Consider the following 17,446-nt stretch of genomic DNA (forward strand, 5'->3'; position numbering starts at 1 on the left):
GGAGGGAGCTTCGGTTTGATCAAAAATGGAGATCACACAGTCTGACTCAAAGGGTCAAAAGAGAAAGGAGGAAACTGGCGGAGGAGGTGTGTTGGGGTCAAAATCGGTCACGACGGAATCAATGTCTGAAAGTCCGTAAAAATCAGCATAACCGTTTTTACGAAAAGTAATCTTCGTAAAGATATCTTTACGAACAGCCTTGCAGTAAAATATCGTCCAAATCTCAATCGAACCACTAAATACCGATTGTCCGAAGGCAACGGACATGTATCCAATCGGCCGCGGACAAGCTCGAGTATGGAAATCAGACCGCGGACAAGCCAAGCTCGATCGATACGCGGCGACCAAGCATGCACACAGCTCGGTCGCTACGTAGCGACCGAGCTCGAGCCAAGCTCGGTCGCTACGTAGCGACCGAGCATCCGTCTCGCTCGGTCGCTACGTAGCGACCGAGCTCGAGCCAAAGCTCGGTCGCTACGTAGCGACCGAGCGATCGTCCGCTCGGTCGCTACGTAGCGACCGAGCTCGAGCCAAAGCTCGGTCGCTACGTAGCGACCAGCGATCGTCCCGCTCGGTCGCTACGTAGCGACCGAGCTCAGCCAAGCTCGGTCGCTACGTAGCGACCGAGCGATCGTCCCGCTCGGTCGCTACGTAGCGACCGAGCTCGAGCCAAAGCTCGGTCGCTACGTAGCGACCGAGCGATCGTCCCGCTCGGTCGCTACGTAGCGACCGAGCTCGAGCCAAAGCTCGGTCGCTACGTAGCGACCGAGCGATCGTCCCGCTCGGTCGCTACGTAGCGACCGAGCTCGAGCCAAAGCTCGGTCGCTACGTAGCGACCGAGCGATCGTCCCGCTCGGTCGCTACGTAGCGACCGAGCTCGAGCCAAAGCTCGGTCGCTACGTAGCGACCGAGCGATCGTCCCGCTCGGTCGCTACGTAGCGACCGAGCTCAGCCAAGCTCGGTCGCTACGTAGCGACCGAGCGCTCGTCCCGCTCGGTCGCTACGAAGCGACCGGGCTCGAGCCAAAGTTCGGTCGCTGTGTAGCGATTGAACCTTTCCGAACGTCAATACGACACCAGTTCTTGCATTCTCGTCAAAACCTTCGAATGCTATCTCCCGAAGACCGTAGCAAGCTCAGTCCATGTTTCCCGCCATTCTAATTCATCGATCAAACTTCGCGGATTAGAAACCGCGGAAAACTCGTAGTAAACGTGTCGAGTCGGAAGACGGCCCAAAGGGACCTAAAACACGACTCGAGGCCCATCCTACGATTTTCCTAATCAAAAGCCCGTAAACCACAGCCTGGTTTACGCTTGGTCCACAAGGAAGGATAAATGTCAAGTTTCCGCGGATAAATACGGAAGTTTTGAAGATAATTGTGAAGATCGGGAAAAATGGAATATCTCCATTTTTATGCTATGACGGCTTAAGGGCAGAAGAGTAAAAGCGTAAACCGACCTTGGAGCTAGTATATAAGGAGTCCTAGGCGAGGAGCAAGGGAGAACTTTTTAGATTCGGAATTCTCTGCACTTAGAAACTTTAGGCTTATTCTCGACAAGTTCGGTTTCTATGACTGGCACTCAATTACTAGACGAACTCGCCCAGGCAGTTCGATCTCTTGTCCAGCTCTATCAATTGAACTACGTTCGGCTTGATCCTCGAAAGGGGTACGTAGGCAGCCTTTAACAAGGTTCAGTCCGAAATCAATCTAAGCCTTTTAGATATCTTTTTCGTCCTTTGTTATCGAGCTGCGACTCAACTAGGATTAGGGTTTTATGTTGCTAGAACTAGGTAACTCGCTGACGGCCCCTGCGGCCAAAGCCTTTGTATTCTCTTGTAATGATCGCAACGCTCTTACGCGGACTCGAAATAAGATCTACTGTTTTCTCTAAACTCGTTTGTTATCTTTTCATGATTTCCGCATATATTCGATCACTTGTCGTTGGCTCTCGCAGAGATCCGGGACCTCTGGGAAATTAGGGTTTTCCTAGTTTCCTTATTTAAACGGAAATCGACAGTGCGAATTTCGGTTCCCACAGTTTGGCGCTAGAAGGAGGGGGGTTACGGATTACTCTTACTCATGGCCACAAAACGCTTGATCGAAACGATGTTTGGATATATGAAAGACAAACTCGCAGCACTGACTGCTCCTATGGCCAACGCTTACGCAAACGCCGTAGTTTTCAACAAAATCGAAAACTTAGTCGCGACCTTCCGCCACAGGAAGAGCACTAAAACAAGCTCGCGATTTCCTCCCTGTAAACAAGAAGGGAAACGAAATCTTATCAAAACCCCGTAAACAAATCTCGATGCATAAGGGTTTTACCAAAACACGTTTTCCGAAAACATTTCGGAAGGATAAAACTTGTTCTCCCAAAAAAACCGCTGAAAAACCCCTACGTTAATCGCGGAAAAAGGAAACACAACAAAACGATTACACAGCTCGGTCGCTACGTAGCGACCGAGCACGCACACTGCTCGGTCGCTACGTAGCGACCGAGCACACACGCTGCTCGGTCGCTACGTACGACCAAGCACATCGGTCACACACGCTGCTCGGTCGCTACGTAGCGACCGAGCACACACGCTGCTCGGTCGCTACGTAGCGACCGAGCACACACGCTGCTCGGTCGCTACGTAGCGACCGAGCACTCACACGGCTCGGTCGCTACGTAGCGACCGAGCACGCACGCTGCTCGGTCGCTACGTAGCGACCGAGCACACACGCTGCTCGGTCGCTACGTAGCGACCGAGCACGAACACTGCTCGGTCGCTACGTAGCGACCGAGCACGCACACTGCTCGGTCGCTACGTAGCGACCGAGCACGCACACTGCTCGGTCGCTACGTAGCGACCGAGCACGCACACCTGCTCGGTCGCTACGTAGCGACCGAGCACACACACTGCTCGGTCGCTACGTAGTGACCGAGCTCAAGCCAACTCTCCACTCGCTACATAGCGACCTGTAAGGCCTCAGAAAGGTCCTCCTTTGGGTTCTCTTTTGAATCCTCGTCGAAACGCTTTTCGTTTCGTCTCAATCGGAGTTTCCGTTGAGATTTTACGACGAACACAAGTGGGATTCTTCTCGGCTTGCTTCCACTCGCTACGTAGCGACCTGTCAGACTGTCAGTCGCTACGTAGCGACCTGTAAGGCCTCAGAAAGGTCCTTCTTTGGGTTCTCTTTTGAATCCTCGTCGAAACGCTTTTCGTTTCGTCTCAATCGGAGTTTCCGTTGAGATTTTACGACGAAAACAAGTGGGACTCGTCTCGGCTTGCTTCCACTCGCTACGTAGCGACCTGTCAGACTGTCAGTCGCTACGTAGCGACCTGTAAGGCCTCAGAAAGGTCCTCCTTTGGGTTCTCTTTTGAATCCTCGTCGAAACGCTTTTCGTTTCGTCTCAATCGGAGTTTCCGTTGAGATTTTACGACGAAAACAAGTGGGACTCTTCTCGGCTTGCTTCCACTCGCTACGTAGCGACCTGTCAGACTGTCAGTCGCTACGTAGCGACCTGTAAGGCCTCAGAAAGGTCCTCCTTTGGGTTCTCTTTTGAATCCTCGTCGAAACGCTTTTCGTTTCGTCTCAATCGGAGTTTCCGTTGAGATTTTACGACGAAAACAAGTAGGACGCTTCTCGGCTTGCTTCCACTCGCTACGTAGCGACCTGTCAGACTGTCAGTCGCTACGTAGCGACCTGTAAGTCCTCAAAGGTTCTTCCTTTGCGTTCTCCTTTGAATCCTCTTCGAAATGCTTTTTGTTTCGTCTCAATCGGAGTTTCCGTTGAGATTTTACGACGAAAACAAGTAGGACGCTTCTTGGCTTGCTTCCATTCGCTACGTAGCGACCTGTCAGACTGTCAGTCGCTACGTAGCGACCTGTAAGTCCTCAAAGGGTTCTTCCTTTGCGTTCTCCTTTGAATCCTCTTCAAAATGCTTTTCGTTTCGTTTCAATCGGAGTTTCCGTTGAGATTTTACGACGAAAACAAGTGGGACTCGTCTCGGCTCCCTTCCACTCGCTATAGCGACCGAGATGACATCCTCACTCGCTATAGCAACCTGTCAGGCCTCAAAGGGGTCCTCCTTTGCGTTCTCCTTTGAATTCTCATCGAAACGCTTTTGGTTTCGTCTCAATCGGAGTTTCCGTTGAGATTTTACGACAAAAACAAGTAAACCTCATCCTAAACTCCTTGGCTTGTTTCTGCTCACCCTACCTCCATCTTTGCGTTCACTTTCGAATCTCGATCGAAACGTCTCTTGTTTCGCCTCGATTGAAGTTACCATTGAGACTTTACGATATAAAAAAAAAAAAAACCGCAAAGACCTATTTTCTCGCATGGATTCAGATTAATCGTATAAAACGGCAATGGTTAACTTAACACCTTAGCCGCCTTAACTATACGATTACGTTGGACCTTTTTACAAAAATCGACGTCTTATCTAAGGAGAAGATAACAGTCAAGTTCGGAAGATAAATGTCAAGTTTCAAAGGGTAAACACCAATATCGGAAATGGCGAACATACACGAGAATAGGAAACGGAAATGAGCACGCAAAACTGAGAAGGGACAAAACTGCATCTTCGAGAGAACTAAGGTATTTCCGACTTGAAATTTTTGAAATCAGACTTGGAATTTTCGTAGGAAATTACTTTGAGGCTGCCATAGAACTTTAGGGAACGTAAAACCTAGGCGGATAGTCTAGCGAACTAAGTTTTAAGCGATTTTTCCTGTCTCGATATATTGTCCCATAATTGTTCATCCAAATCTTGCAAACCGATCTAAACTCTCCGAAAGTCGAGAAATGATCGCCACGCATATCAAGCTCGCTTCCTAAAGAGAGAAAAAGTTAGAGACATGAACGTCGTCTTAAAACCGATTCGTTTCTGGCAATTTTCTCGGAACCGACATATCCCAAGTCGTCAACGTGGAAACAACCAAATCACAGTCCAAGCGTCGTCTATAAATCGTCCCGAATTATCGATCATTCCAAACATCAGGAGAGGAAACGTACACAACCCTTCAAAGTATCGGTTCAACCGTTTTTCTTTCGTAAAAAAAAAAAGGGGGGAGTAGGTACGTATACTATACTCGTATACTCCCAAACTTCAAAAAACTTCTGCAAATCGTCAAGAATAGGCAAACGACAATCTTAATATTCGTCTAAACGCTAGCAACATATCCAGACGATCATGAACATAATCTCAAAAACTATACATCATTTCTTGTCGCAATCATGCGTACAGAAAACTTGTACCAATATCAAACTGAAACTCGACGATTAGCCAAAGTATTGAAGCCTTTTCCGGCTTCAGAAAGCCAGTTTCGTTTTAAACTTAGCGGCGAGAAATCTTCAATCACCAAAGCATTTCTTTCAGTTTCCGTTGTACCAAGTAAGTCACGGAAAAGTATCGAAAACATTTGCGACGAAGAAAACTCGAGAATATATGTAGCATCGTGCACATTAAAAGAAGCACTTTCCTCCCGATGGTTAGCTAGATCCACTTCTGGTTGACCAATTCTTTCAAGAAACAAATGTGTCATGAGAATCCTCTCGAAAAACCTATGAAAAACGTTCCGCGACTAGATCGTATTGAAATAAACTTCGGTAATACTCCATGGGTAACGCCAAGCAACCTTCACCTAAGATCAAAATCACAGCGGGAACGTTTCTCGTAGAACCCGCAGAAACAATGCTACTTTGACATATGTATACATATCACTGATTTACGACCTTCGTAAAATCGGTTATATGATATGATAAATTATCGTATAGCCCACAATCGGAAATCATATGATAAATTCTTCATAACGAAACTAAGTCCTAACAACCAAACGGTTAACGGAAAATCTAAACTTTTCGAAAATTGACCAAGTTCAATACGCTCCACAATTCACTTTAAGCCCGCAACGTTTTAACCACAATACGCGGCATGTAAGGAAAAATTCGTAACAAAGCTTCTAGAGCTATACGAAACATCCTAAAAAATGCACGAAATACATCTCGGAAGGCCAACTCTTCACAAAGCACCATGAAGGAAAACACTTGTTCCCATGGACAAATTTACACGACACCTCAGTCATAATTCCTCGATCGCAAACAAAACTATTAGCATCCGAACAGGAACAACAATTTTTGGCTGCGAACATTCTTAGTCAAACCAGAATGTTTCTCAAACACAGGGCTAATACTAAACCCTCGCAACATCGCGAAATATCTTCAAAGCCCGCGAACATTTCAAGCACGAAACGTGGCATACGAAAGAATAACAAATCTTCAGCATCGCGAGACGTCGCGGACGCCTGAAGATTAGTTCTTCGACGAAATTTCCTTCCTCGATAAAAACACCTTCATGGAAGACCAGACAGTCATACGCACTAACATCTTCTCAAAACATATTCTTCGCGAAGACTCAAAATAGTAATTTTTACCATTAAGTTTGTTGCTGATCACAACAAACTCTTAACGTCCTAAACAGACTTAGCCATCTCGTAGAAGATGACTCTCTTACATCCGACACAAGGATAATAGCGCTATAAAAGAAATCCGAAATTTTGGTCCAGCACTTCCGGTCTCCGGAGAGATGCTCGATTCGTACCATACAAGTCGTATAAGCCGAGAACCTATCGCGGACTTTAAATCGATACGAATCAGGAAGAAATGAAACAGGAAAAACGAAGCCGCCAGTCACCGCACCCTCCTAAAACCGAAAGTAAACCTAGGTCTTGCCCTAAACCCAGCGCACTGGTCTCTAACATCTCTAGGCATAGTATCAAACACCCTGATACGAGATCCCAAAATTTGTCTCTTTGCCAATATTCGAACGTCTTCAGAAAATCCCGCAAGTTTACACACTGCGGAAAACTCTCGAAACAGATTATGGATATGGCAATTCACACAGAGTTAGATTACGAGACGACAACTCGTAGTCTTCCCTCTACACCCATACAAAATGCCATCGGCAGCAACACGCCTTATAACCGCTACATAAAAACTAGACCATAAAGGTCCTACTGGAAAACTAGTCATAAGAACCTTAACTCCAAGATGAACTACGAAAGGCTTGATCCCTTCAACAAGGGTACGTAGGCAGCCGTCATAAGGCGCAGCCCCAATCTTATCGCGTTTTCTACTTTTAGGAGAGCGAGAAGATCACTTACCACAGACCTTTTCAACCATTAATTCCGCCTAACTCACCTAACTTGCCTAACTTGCCAAGCCACTCGCTAGAACCTCACGCTAGAAGCTCATGATTCTAACGAGCTGGGGGGCTAACTGTTGGGGTCAAAATCGGTCACGACGGAATCAATGTCTGAAAGTCCGTAAAAATCAGCATAACCGTTTTTACGAAAAGTAATCTTCGTAAAGATATCTTTACGAACAGCCTTGCAGTAAAATATCGTCCAAATCTCAATCGAACCACTAAATACCGATTGTCCGAAGGCAACGGACATGTATCCAAATCGGCCGCGGACAAGCTCGAGTATGGAAATCAGACCGCGGACAAGCCAAGCTCGATCGATACGCGGCGACCAAGCATGCACACAGCTCGGTCGCTACGTAGCGACCGAGCTCGAGCCAAGCTCGGTCGCTACGTAGCGACCGAGCATCCGTCTCGCTCGGTCGCTACGTAGCGACCGAGCTCGAGCCAAAGCTCGGTCGCTACGTAGCGACCGAGCGATCGTCCCGCTCGGTCGCTACGTAGCGACCGAGCTCAGCCAAGCTCGGTCGCTACGTAGCGACCGAGCGATCGTCCCGCTCGGTCGCTACGTAGCGACCGAGCTCGAGCCAAAGCTCGGTCGCTACGTAGCGACCGAGCGATCGTCCCGCTCGGTCGCTACGTAGCGACCGAGCTCGAGCCAAAGCTCGGTCGCTACGTAGCGACCGAGCGATCGTCCCGCTCGGTCGCTACGTAGCGACCGAGCTCGAGCCAAAGCTCGGTCGCTACGTAGCGACCGAGCGATCGTCCCGCTCGGTCGCTACGTAGCGACCGAGCTCAGCCAAGCTCGGTCGCTACGTAGCGACCGAGCGATCGTCCCGCTCGGTCGCTACGAAGCGACCGAGCTCGAGCCAAAGCTCGGTCGCTACGTAGCGACCGAGCGATCGTCCCGCTCGGTCGCTACGTAGCGACCGAGCTCAGCCAAGCTCAGTCGCTACGTAGCGACCGAGCGCTCGTCCCGCTCGGTCGCTACGAAGCGACCGGGCTCGAGCCAAAGTTCGGTCGCTGTGTAGCGATTGAACCTTTCCGAACGTCAATACGACACCAGTTCTTGCATTCTCGTCAAAACCTTCGAACGCTATCTCCCGAAGACCGTAGCAAGCTCAGTCCATGTTTCCCGCCATTCTAATTCATCGATCAAACTTCGCGGATTAGAAACCGCGGAAAACTCGTAGTAAACGTGTCGAGTCGGAAGACGGTCCAAAGGGACCTAAAACACGACTCGAGGCCCATCCTACGATTTTCTTAATCAAAAGCCCGTAAACCACAGCCTGGTTTACGCTTGGTCCACAAGGAAGGATAAATGTCAAGTTTCCGCGGATAAATACGGAAGTTTTGAAGATAATTGTGAAGATCGGGAAAAATGAAATATCTCCATTTTTATGCTATGACGGCTTAAGGGCAGAAGAGTAAAAGCATAAACCGACCTTGGAGCTAGTATATAAGGAGTCCTAGGCGAGGAGCAAGGGAGAGAGCTTTTTAGATTCGGAATTCTCTGCACTTAGAAACTTTAGGCTTATTCTCGACAAGTTCGGTTTCTATGACTGGCACTCAATTACTAGACGAACTCGCCCAGGCAGTTCGATCTCTTGTCCAGCTTTATCAATTGAACTACGTTCGGCTTGATCCTCGAAAGGGGTACGTAGGCAGCCTTTAACAAGGTTCAGTCCGAAATCAATCTAAGCCTTTTAGATATCTTTTTCGTCCTTTGTTATCGAGCTGCGACTCAACTAGGATTAGGGTTTTATGTTGCTAGAACTAGGTAACTCGCTGACGGCCCCTGCGGCCAAAGCCTTTGTATTCTCTTGTAATGATCGCAACGCTCTTACGCGGACTCGAAATAAGATCTACTGTTTTCTCTAAACTCGTTTGTTATCTTTTCATGATTTCCGCATATATTCGATCACTTGTCGTTGGCTCTCGCAGAGATCCGGGACCTCTGGGAAATTAGGGTTTTCCTAGTTTCCTTATTTAAACGGAAATCGACAGTGCGAATTTCGGTTCCCACAAGGTGGGTCGCGAGGAAGATGTTAGACCTCCCGGAGTCAAGGCTAGCAAAGCAGCAAAACGCAAGAAGCATGGCAATGAAGCAGCGTTTGATCAGATCAAAACCATTCTAGCAGCCAAGAATATGTTATCCAAACAGAAAATACTTGATAGGTTGCTAGGAAAAAACGCTGATACACTTACAGATCAAGAGCTTGCTCTAAAAAACAAACTCATATCTGAATTGCTTTAAGTTGGTGAGTGGTTATTTATTTTTTGAAATTTATAGTAGGTTGCTAGGAAATGCAGTGTATGATGTTTGTGTTTAAATCTTTTCCTTGATGTATATTGATATTGTAACTGTTGTGCTTTGTAGGTCACGGGTTCAAGGAGGAGGATGCGTGGATGGTTGCAGGTCTCTGTTTCTTTATGTATCAAATCAAGTCACGGGTGGTAATGTAGTAGTAGGTGGTTGTAGTGGTAGGTTATGTAAGATGGAATCACGGGAGAGTGTAGTGTTTTTCAACTTTCTACACTCCTTTTATGTATCAAATCACGGGTATGTCCCCACGGCTTTGCTTTTGTACTCACGGGTGTATGTACCCACATGCTACTTGCTTCAATGTTTTTCTATATAAATGACTATGTGTTTCATTCTATTTATCTCATTCATGCATTTTATCAAAACTATCTTACCATCAGCCATACTTTTATCTAAACTATCTCACCATCTCGTAATCTCACCAACCAACAACACTACGAGAATCACCAACCAACACCACGAGAATCACAACAACAATCAAACAAGAATCACCAATCAACACAAGGAATCAACTCTACTACTCCTCAACCCCACGGATCATCTCTACCATTCAACAGAGGTAAGTTGAAAACCAAAAATTTTAAGTAATGAACACATCCTTAAATAATGAAATTCTAAATTCTATATTATCAGATTTAAAACCAAAAAAGGTTTATAATTTACTAAAGTTAAAAACCAAAAAAAAAAGATTCAAGAGAAATAAACCGATTTATAATTTTCATGAAAATATTTACTAAGTTTAAGACCAAAATAATATAAAAAAAAACTAAGGTTAAAACCAAAAAAAAATTGAAGAGAAATAGAGAAATATACTGATTTATAATTTTAATGAAAAACTTTACTAAGGTTAAAACCAAAATAAAATTAAAAAAAAAAACAAAGGTTAAAACCCAAAATAAAATTGAAGAGAAATAGAGAAATATACTGATTTATAATTTTAATGAAAAACTTTACTAAGGTTAAAACCAAAATAAAATTAAAAAAAAACTAAGGTTAAAACCCAAAACAAAAGTTTATTAAAAAATTCCTCCCTATTGCCTTTTGTAGGAAAAATATTACAATAAATATCATCAACAATGTCTTCCTCATCAAGTGATGAAGCGGATGAAGTTTTTGATGAATTGGTCGATGAAGTAGTTGATAATTTCATCGATACAGTAATTGATGGTCAAACCAACAAACCAAAGAGGCGAGCTTATATTGAAAGAGATCGAGAACTAGGACACATTCGACTATGCAACGACTATTTCAGTAATAATCCAACGTACACACAAGATATGTTTAGGCGGCGGTTTCGAATGAACAAGCCATTGTTCCTTCGCATTGTCGACCGTCTAAGTACTGAAGTTCCGTACTTTCAGCAAAGAAGAGATGCTACCGGAAGGAACGGGCTATCTCCACTTCAAAAGTGTACGGCAGCGATATGTATGCTCGCATATGGTCAGTCAGGAGATACATATGACGAATATCTCCGGATGGCTGACAGTACATCACGTTTATGTTTGGCAAAATTCACTGATGCAATAATACAATTGTTTGGGGATGAGTATCTACGAACACCTACAGCCGAGGATCTTCAGCGATTACTCGATATTGGAGAGGTACGGGGATTTCCGGGGATGATAGGCTCCATCGACTGTATGCACTGGGAGTGGAAAAACTGCCCAACAGCTTGGAAAGGTCAGTTCACACGTGGTTCGGGAAAGCCGACAATTGTCTTAGAAGCCGTGGCATCACAAGATCTTTGGATTTGGCACGCTTTTTTCGGCTTACCAGGTACCCTAAACGATATCAATGTTCTTGATCGGTCTCCAGTTTTTGATGACATCTTACATGGTCGAGCCTCTAAAGTGAAGTTCAAGGTCAACAACCACACTTATCGTATGGCCTACTATCTTACCGACGGCATTTATCCTCCATGGGCAACATTTATCCAATCCATCCCACTTCCTCAAGGTCGTAAAGCACAGAAATTTGCAGAATTGCAAGAATCCGCCAGAAAAGATGTCGAACGGGCTTTTGGAGTATTGCAATCGAGGTTTGCAATTGTTAGGAACCCAGCTCTACAATGGGACAAGGAAAGGATAGGAAAAGTAATGATAGCTTGTGTCATATTGCACAATATGATAGTAGAGGATGAACGAGACGGATACGCTCCAATTGATACATCTGAGTTTGAGACAGGACAGTCTAGCAGAAGTTCGCAGGCGAGAAGCAGAGATAGTGTTAATGTCACCCCTGATATGTTAGCCATGCGGAGAGAAGTTCGAGATGGCGACAAGCATCATCGTTTGAAAGCTGATTTAGTGAAAAATATTTAGCAAATGTTTGGTGATGAAGATGAATAAATAAGTAATGTATGTTAGAAAAATTTCTCAATTTATGTAATGTACTTTTAATGTATTGAATAAAATGTTTTCATAATTTTAATAATATGTTTTAATATTTTATTCATCTTTTCTGAATATTTTAAATTTCTTTTTTTTTAAATTAATATTATTATTTTATTCCTATGAACTCATTCTTTGGGTTCACTAATACAGAAAACAGCATATCCGAGTTTATAACTGTTCATGGGCCCACGAAAAAATAATAAAAAATGTTGGTGAACCCCAAAGAGGGGTTCACCAATGCTCATGCTCTAACAGTGTCTCCAAGGCTCCCACAAAAGGAGAAAGATAAACAACTTTACGTGGAATAATTCACTTTGGAATAAATTGTTCTAGTTCTAGTAAAAAAAAAATTGTTTTAGAAATATTTTTTCTACTTTTTGTATTTATGTTCTTAGAACTGAACTGAACGTCACATGGAACTTACGCTCCATTTGCAAAAGTTGATGTTGACCTTTTATATTTGTCTTGTACGTATGAGAAGACTGATAAGAATACAAAAGCTGATAAGAATCATAAGAGCATGATTAATAGGTAATTTTTAGAGTGATCTTTTTTGGAGAATATAAAAAATCGTCTCTGAATTTTTTTAGTTGTTTTTTTAGAAAATTGTCTTAGAAAATTGTTTTTTATATTCCGCTAAGAACACCCACAACAGAGGATGATGACGAGTCCTTAACAGTTAATCCTAGGTTAAGATGAATAGAATAATATTATAAAAGCTAAGTAATCTAAGATGATCCCTAAATAAAGATTTTAAAGACTTGATCTTTAGGAACGTGGCACTGTCTAATCGTCGCTTTACTCATCCAAAACAGAGTATCCGAAGCTTTAGCCGTTGATTTTCATCCGGGAACTAAGATTGGGAGAGGGGTTTTGTTTTGGATGGTGATGGAATGCAGGATCAAAGCATCCGTGAAAGCGATAACCGAACATATTGGATGGTTAATCATTGTATCTTTATTTTTAATCAATATATCTTTATATTTTATCTTCTAATAAATAAAAATTTAATTTCACTTTAAAATAAAAAATATTTTTTTTATTCTTAAAGACTCCTACTCGGAAATCACCATTGGACACACCATTTTTACCAGAATCCTTAACTATTCAAACAAAAAAAATATATACTAAAATAATGGTAAGGACTCCAAGAAGGAGTCCACCATTGCATATGCTCTAAGAACCTACCCTAAGAACTAGACTCATAAAACAAAATGGGCTTTAGAAAGAAAAAGCATATATAAAAGAGACGAAGAGATACCAAATCGAAGGCCTAAAATTTGCAATTGCTAGATTCCAGATAGCTACGAGCATTGTTCTATTTATATTCCCATAATTTCATTTTTTTCCTTCTAAAAGGCTTTCATATTCCCATAATTTCATATTATTATTTCTTAACTTTATTATGTCAATATATAAATTTCTACCCAGTGGAATAGATTCATCAAAAAACAAAAACAAAAAGTGAAAATGAAGAATATAAAGCAGTAAGTTCAAATTAATTCGAAGTAGACACTAAGTTACACAGTAAAAATCAAATTCATTTGTATATTTAGAGAAATGGTCTAGGGCTGTACTTCTGTTTAGAGATTAATCTGTGCCCTTCCATAATTTTCAGAATATCCAGTTAATAAAAAAAAAGAATCAAACTCAAAATCATTTAAACTAACACTATTATAAATTAATATGTTACATAATCAAATCAACAAAAAAAAATATAATAACGGTGATAATAAAATACCGTAAGTGTGAACGTAATCATATGTTCCATGATTTGAAACAAGAGGAACAATACAAAAAATAACGACTAGTTTTCTATTGTTCTATTGTTTTGTTCTTATGAAACTTTTTCTAGCAAAAATGCAAACATTATTTACTATTCTCTTCAACTCTTATTTACTTTTTTTTTTTTTTTTTTTTTTTTTTTTTTGATTAACCTGGGGGTATCCCAGGCCCATGGAGAGGCCCAGACTAATCCCCAAGGGGAGGTGCAGCCCACGGATAGACCCTCTCTCCGGGTATTCAAATGGGCCCATATCCGTGTTGGGTGACCAGGATAATTGTGACTTAGTTTCGCGCAGCAGGTGGATCGAACCTGAAACATGTTGGTGTCTCAGCCCCGTCTCCTTACCACTCGACCACAATCACCCGGTCAAAGTTTCCTTAACAAGAAATAAACAAATGGCGAGTAGGTAGAAGTTATAATATTTTTAGGAGATTTTTATAATATTTCCTTAACTGAAATTTCATTAATTTTCGCAAAAAATCAGGTATTCTTATCCGTAGAAGGCGACTTCTAAAAGTTTAGAAGAATGATAAAAATTTTGAATACATTTTCTACTTTGAGTAGACGTAAGAGTACATTGTAGAAAACACATTCCCTAAAATTTAGAATACTTTATAAACGTAGAAAATGCATTCGGAAGGAAAGTGGATACCTTTACGATTAGTAGAATGCACATTCCTCTTTTTTAGAAATTTAGTAAATAGTAAAATGGACGTTCTAAAAGAAGTAGATGAACGTGTTTATTTTAGAAATTGTTTTCTACTATACTATTTTATGTTGAAGACGCATTCTACTTTTAGTAGAACGTATCTTAAAAATCTTATTTACCAAGTTTTTGAACAAAACAAAATTACCAACTTGTGTATATGGATGTTTTATTAATTTTTTCTATTTTTAATAATTTTTTTGATTCTCAAAATTATTTATTTCATTAGTTTTCAGAAATACAAAGGGTAAAAAGGAGAAAAAATGGACAAAACTAGTTTTATACCAAAGGGACAACAACCTGGTTTTTTTATTCTCTTTTGGCAATTTTCTCTTTTTTTTTTGATAACAAATGCAGTTAATCTTTACCCTTGTAATAAAATAAACGATGTAAAAGGGGAAAAAAACGAAAATAGTGTACAGGAGATAATTAGATAAACATGGTTGGATAAGGGATATGTAGACTGCAATACGATCGATAAAAAAAGTTATAAAGCAAAAATAAAAGAGTAGCTCATTCAAGTTAGACCAAAAAAATCTGTAAATTGTTACATAGCGCACCACAAAAAGATTTTTTATTTTTTATATAATTTTTTTAGGGAAATATTCGCCATTTACTCTCCAATATACAATAAGACAATTTCCATTTACGTCACAATCCGATTAATATATAGTGTTGAGAGGCATATACTGTGACAAAAAAAAAGAGGGAACAAAAAAGAGGAGCATTTGGTATTTGCAAGGTTCAATCTCAAGTTCTCAACCGTCGATTTTAACCTTTCGTATTTTAATTCCTTTTACATTTTAGTTTCGTCTATAATGCCAACTCCATTATCATAAGTTATTGTAGCATAAAAAAAAAGAAAAAGTTATTGTAGCATTATCATCATCATCATTTTCTTATTGTTTAGATTTATTATCATATATGAGTTATAAATTGTTTTATCAACCTTATTAGTGTGCACATTTCAGAATTAAGCATGACCGGTAATACTTTCTGGTTTACCCGGTGAGAGGTCGACTATATAGTCCGAACACATTTTCTTACTTTCGAGTTCATGTAAGGGCATCAACATCGCGGTCCCTTAAGGCCCGTCCCTTAAGATGTTTGGGTCGAAAATAAATCAAAAAGAAAAGAAATTGAGTGGAACGGACCTAAAATAAGGGATTGCGGGCTCGTCCCGTGAGGCAACGTGTCAGCTCGAGATTGGGAGCTTCAATCTATCCGACTACCACAAAGTCAGAAGCATTCATTATTTGCTCAAACCCAAGAAGCTGTGCGAAAAGATGTCGAATGTGCCTTCGGAGTCCTACAAGTTAGGTTTGCCGTTGTTAGAAATCCATCTAATATATGAGATAAAGAAAAAGTAGGAAATATTATGAGAGGATGTATCATACTCCATAATATGATTGTCGAAGATGAACGATCATCAAGAACGAATGAGAACGTTGATGAATTTGAAGAAGGAGATGTGGAAACATTTTCCGTCAATATGCATTCAACTGTCGGGAGTACACTTGAACGTCGAACGAGCGTTCGGAATAGACAAGTCCATCAACATTTAAAAAATGATTTGATTGAAAATATATGGGCTAAATTTGAACATCCTACAAACAATATATAATTTGTATTTTCTTTCAAAAATGTCATTTTCTTATGTTTTCTATTTTCTTTATTATGATGTTTGTATTTTCTTTCAAAAATGTAATTTTCTTATGTTTTCAATTTTAATATTACATTTTCTTTTTATATGTTTTATTTAAAAATTCTTTTTTATATATGTCATTAATTATTAATTAAAATAATAAATTAAATTAACTAAGGGACAACATTAGTCCCACCAATAATCAACTAATTTAGCCAAATCCCTTACTTTAGTCCCGAAGCAAAAAATAATAATAATAAATACTTAAGGGCCCTAAAACAAGGAGTGAATTACACCCAAGGTCAGTTTCTGACTTTTTATATCACTTTAGGTCACTTTCTTATACTGAGGTAGTTTTTGATGTGAAATGACTTATTTTACCCCTTAAAAAGTGAAACTGGACTTTTTATTTAGTTACTGATGTTTTTATCAGTTTGTTGTTTTGAATTTTAAAATAGTTGTTGAGTGGTGGACCCGAGTCAGAAGATTAATTCGATTTAATAGTTGGAGACGCATGATTTCGTTTTCTCAGACAACTATCTCACTTTATTTATCTTTTATAGTTCATCTTCACGGTCACCTAGAAAAAATAGAAGAGTAAAGAAGAGTGAAGAATTACCGACGACGACGAAATCAAGTTTCCAACTGCGTTGGCGTTGCTAATGAAGATAAAGACGAGACGTGGACGACCCGAGAAAGAGAAAGCCGATGTTGAGTTGTTTATTGGCTTGTCTCTTCGTATGTTTTGCTCAGATCTTGTTTCTGCCGCAGTAAATCCAAACTGGTAACTGGATTTTTGCAGAGTTTGGCGGTTGTGGAAGGGGTGAATGAGCGATTGCCTAAGAGACGGTTTGCATCGAACCACTACCCTAGTCGGAGTTTAGTTTATGTATGTTAATCTGGTTTTTTTAATATATTTAAAGAATTGCTTATTTGAATATGTGTACAAGCAGTATAAGCTTTGTTGGTTATAAAGAAATAAACTTGGTTGTCTTCTTGGTAACATCAGCATTGATATTGTATTTTTTACATTGTCTATATTACATGCATGTACATGTGTACAACGAACTTTTGTGTACAGTATATTTGTGGTGTACACATGTACAACATTATATATTGGTGGTGTACACATATATGTGAATGTGAATCATGTTTGACTTCACATGCAAACATTGTTCTAATGCTATTCTTAAGAAAGTACAAACCTATAATTTTGATATGTTTTTGTTAAAAAGACTTGAACTTTAATGAATACACAAATCTAAAAAAAGGAACACTAAACTAAAATGTTTTTGTTATACGACTCACGTTGATAAGATATCTACCATACCAGATTGTTATGCATGTACACAATAAAGTTTAATGGTGAATATGTGTACAATAAATATGGTGGTGTA

General features: G+C 41.0%; 2 protein-coding genes across 5 annotated transcripts in view; both read left to right on the top strand.

Moving 5' to 3' along the window:
- Positions 1-9,654, top strand: part of LOC117126903 (glutathione S-transferase T3-like) — a 17,040-nt gene extending 7,386 nt beyond the window's left edge. The window contains exon 2 of the mRNA XM_033276181.1: positions 9,574-9,654. Coding sequence (XP_033132072.1) covers positions 9,574-9,654 — 81 coding nt within the window. The remainder of the gene's footprint in view (positions 1-9,573) is intronic.
- The window catches only part of LOC117126476 (putative nuclease HARBI1), a 25,895-nt gene extending 8,800 nt beyond the window's left edge, over positions 1-17,095 (top strand). For 2 of the 4 annotated variants that reach the window (XM_033274510.1, XM_033274508.1), the window contains exon 3: positions 9,223-17,095. In XM_033274510.1, the coding sequence (XP_033130401.1) occupies positions 10,596-11,840 (1,245 nt within the window). In that variant the 5' untranslated portion in view covers positions 9,223-10,595 and the 3' untranslated portion in view covers positions 11,841-17,095. The remainder of the gene's footprint in view (positions 1-9,222) is intronic. The other 2 variants (XM_033274505.1, XM_033274511.1) reach the window with 2 other exon arrangements.
- Positions 17,096-17,446: the final 351 nt, after the last annotated feature.

The sequence above is a fragment of the Brassica rapa genome, chromosome A01 (assembly GCF_000309985.2).
Source record: "Brassica rapa cultivar Chiifu-401-42 chromosome A01, CAAS_Brap_v3.01, whole genome shotgun sequence".
NCBI classification, from domain to species: domain Eukaryota; kingdom Viridiplantae; phylum Streptophyta; class Magnoliopsida; order Brassicales; family Brassicaceae; genus Brassica; species Brassica rapa.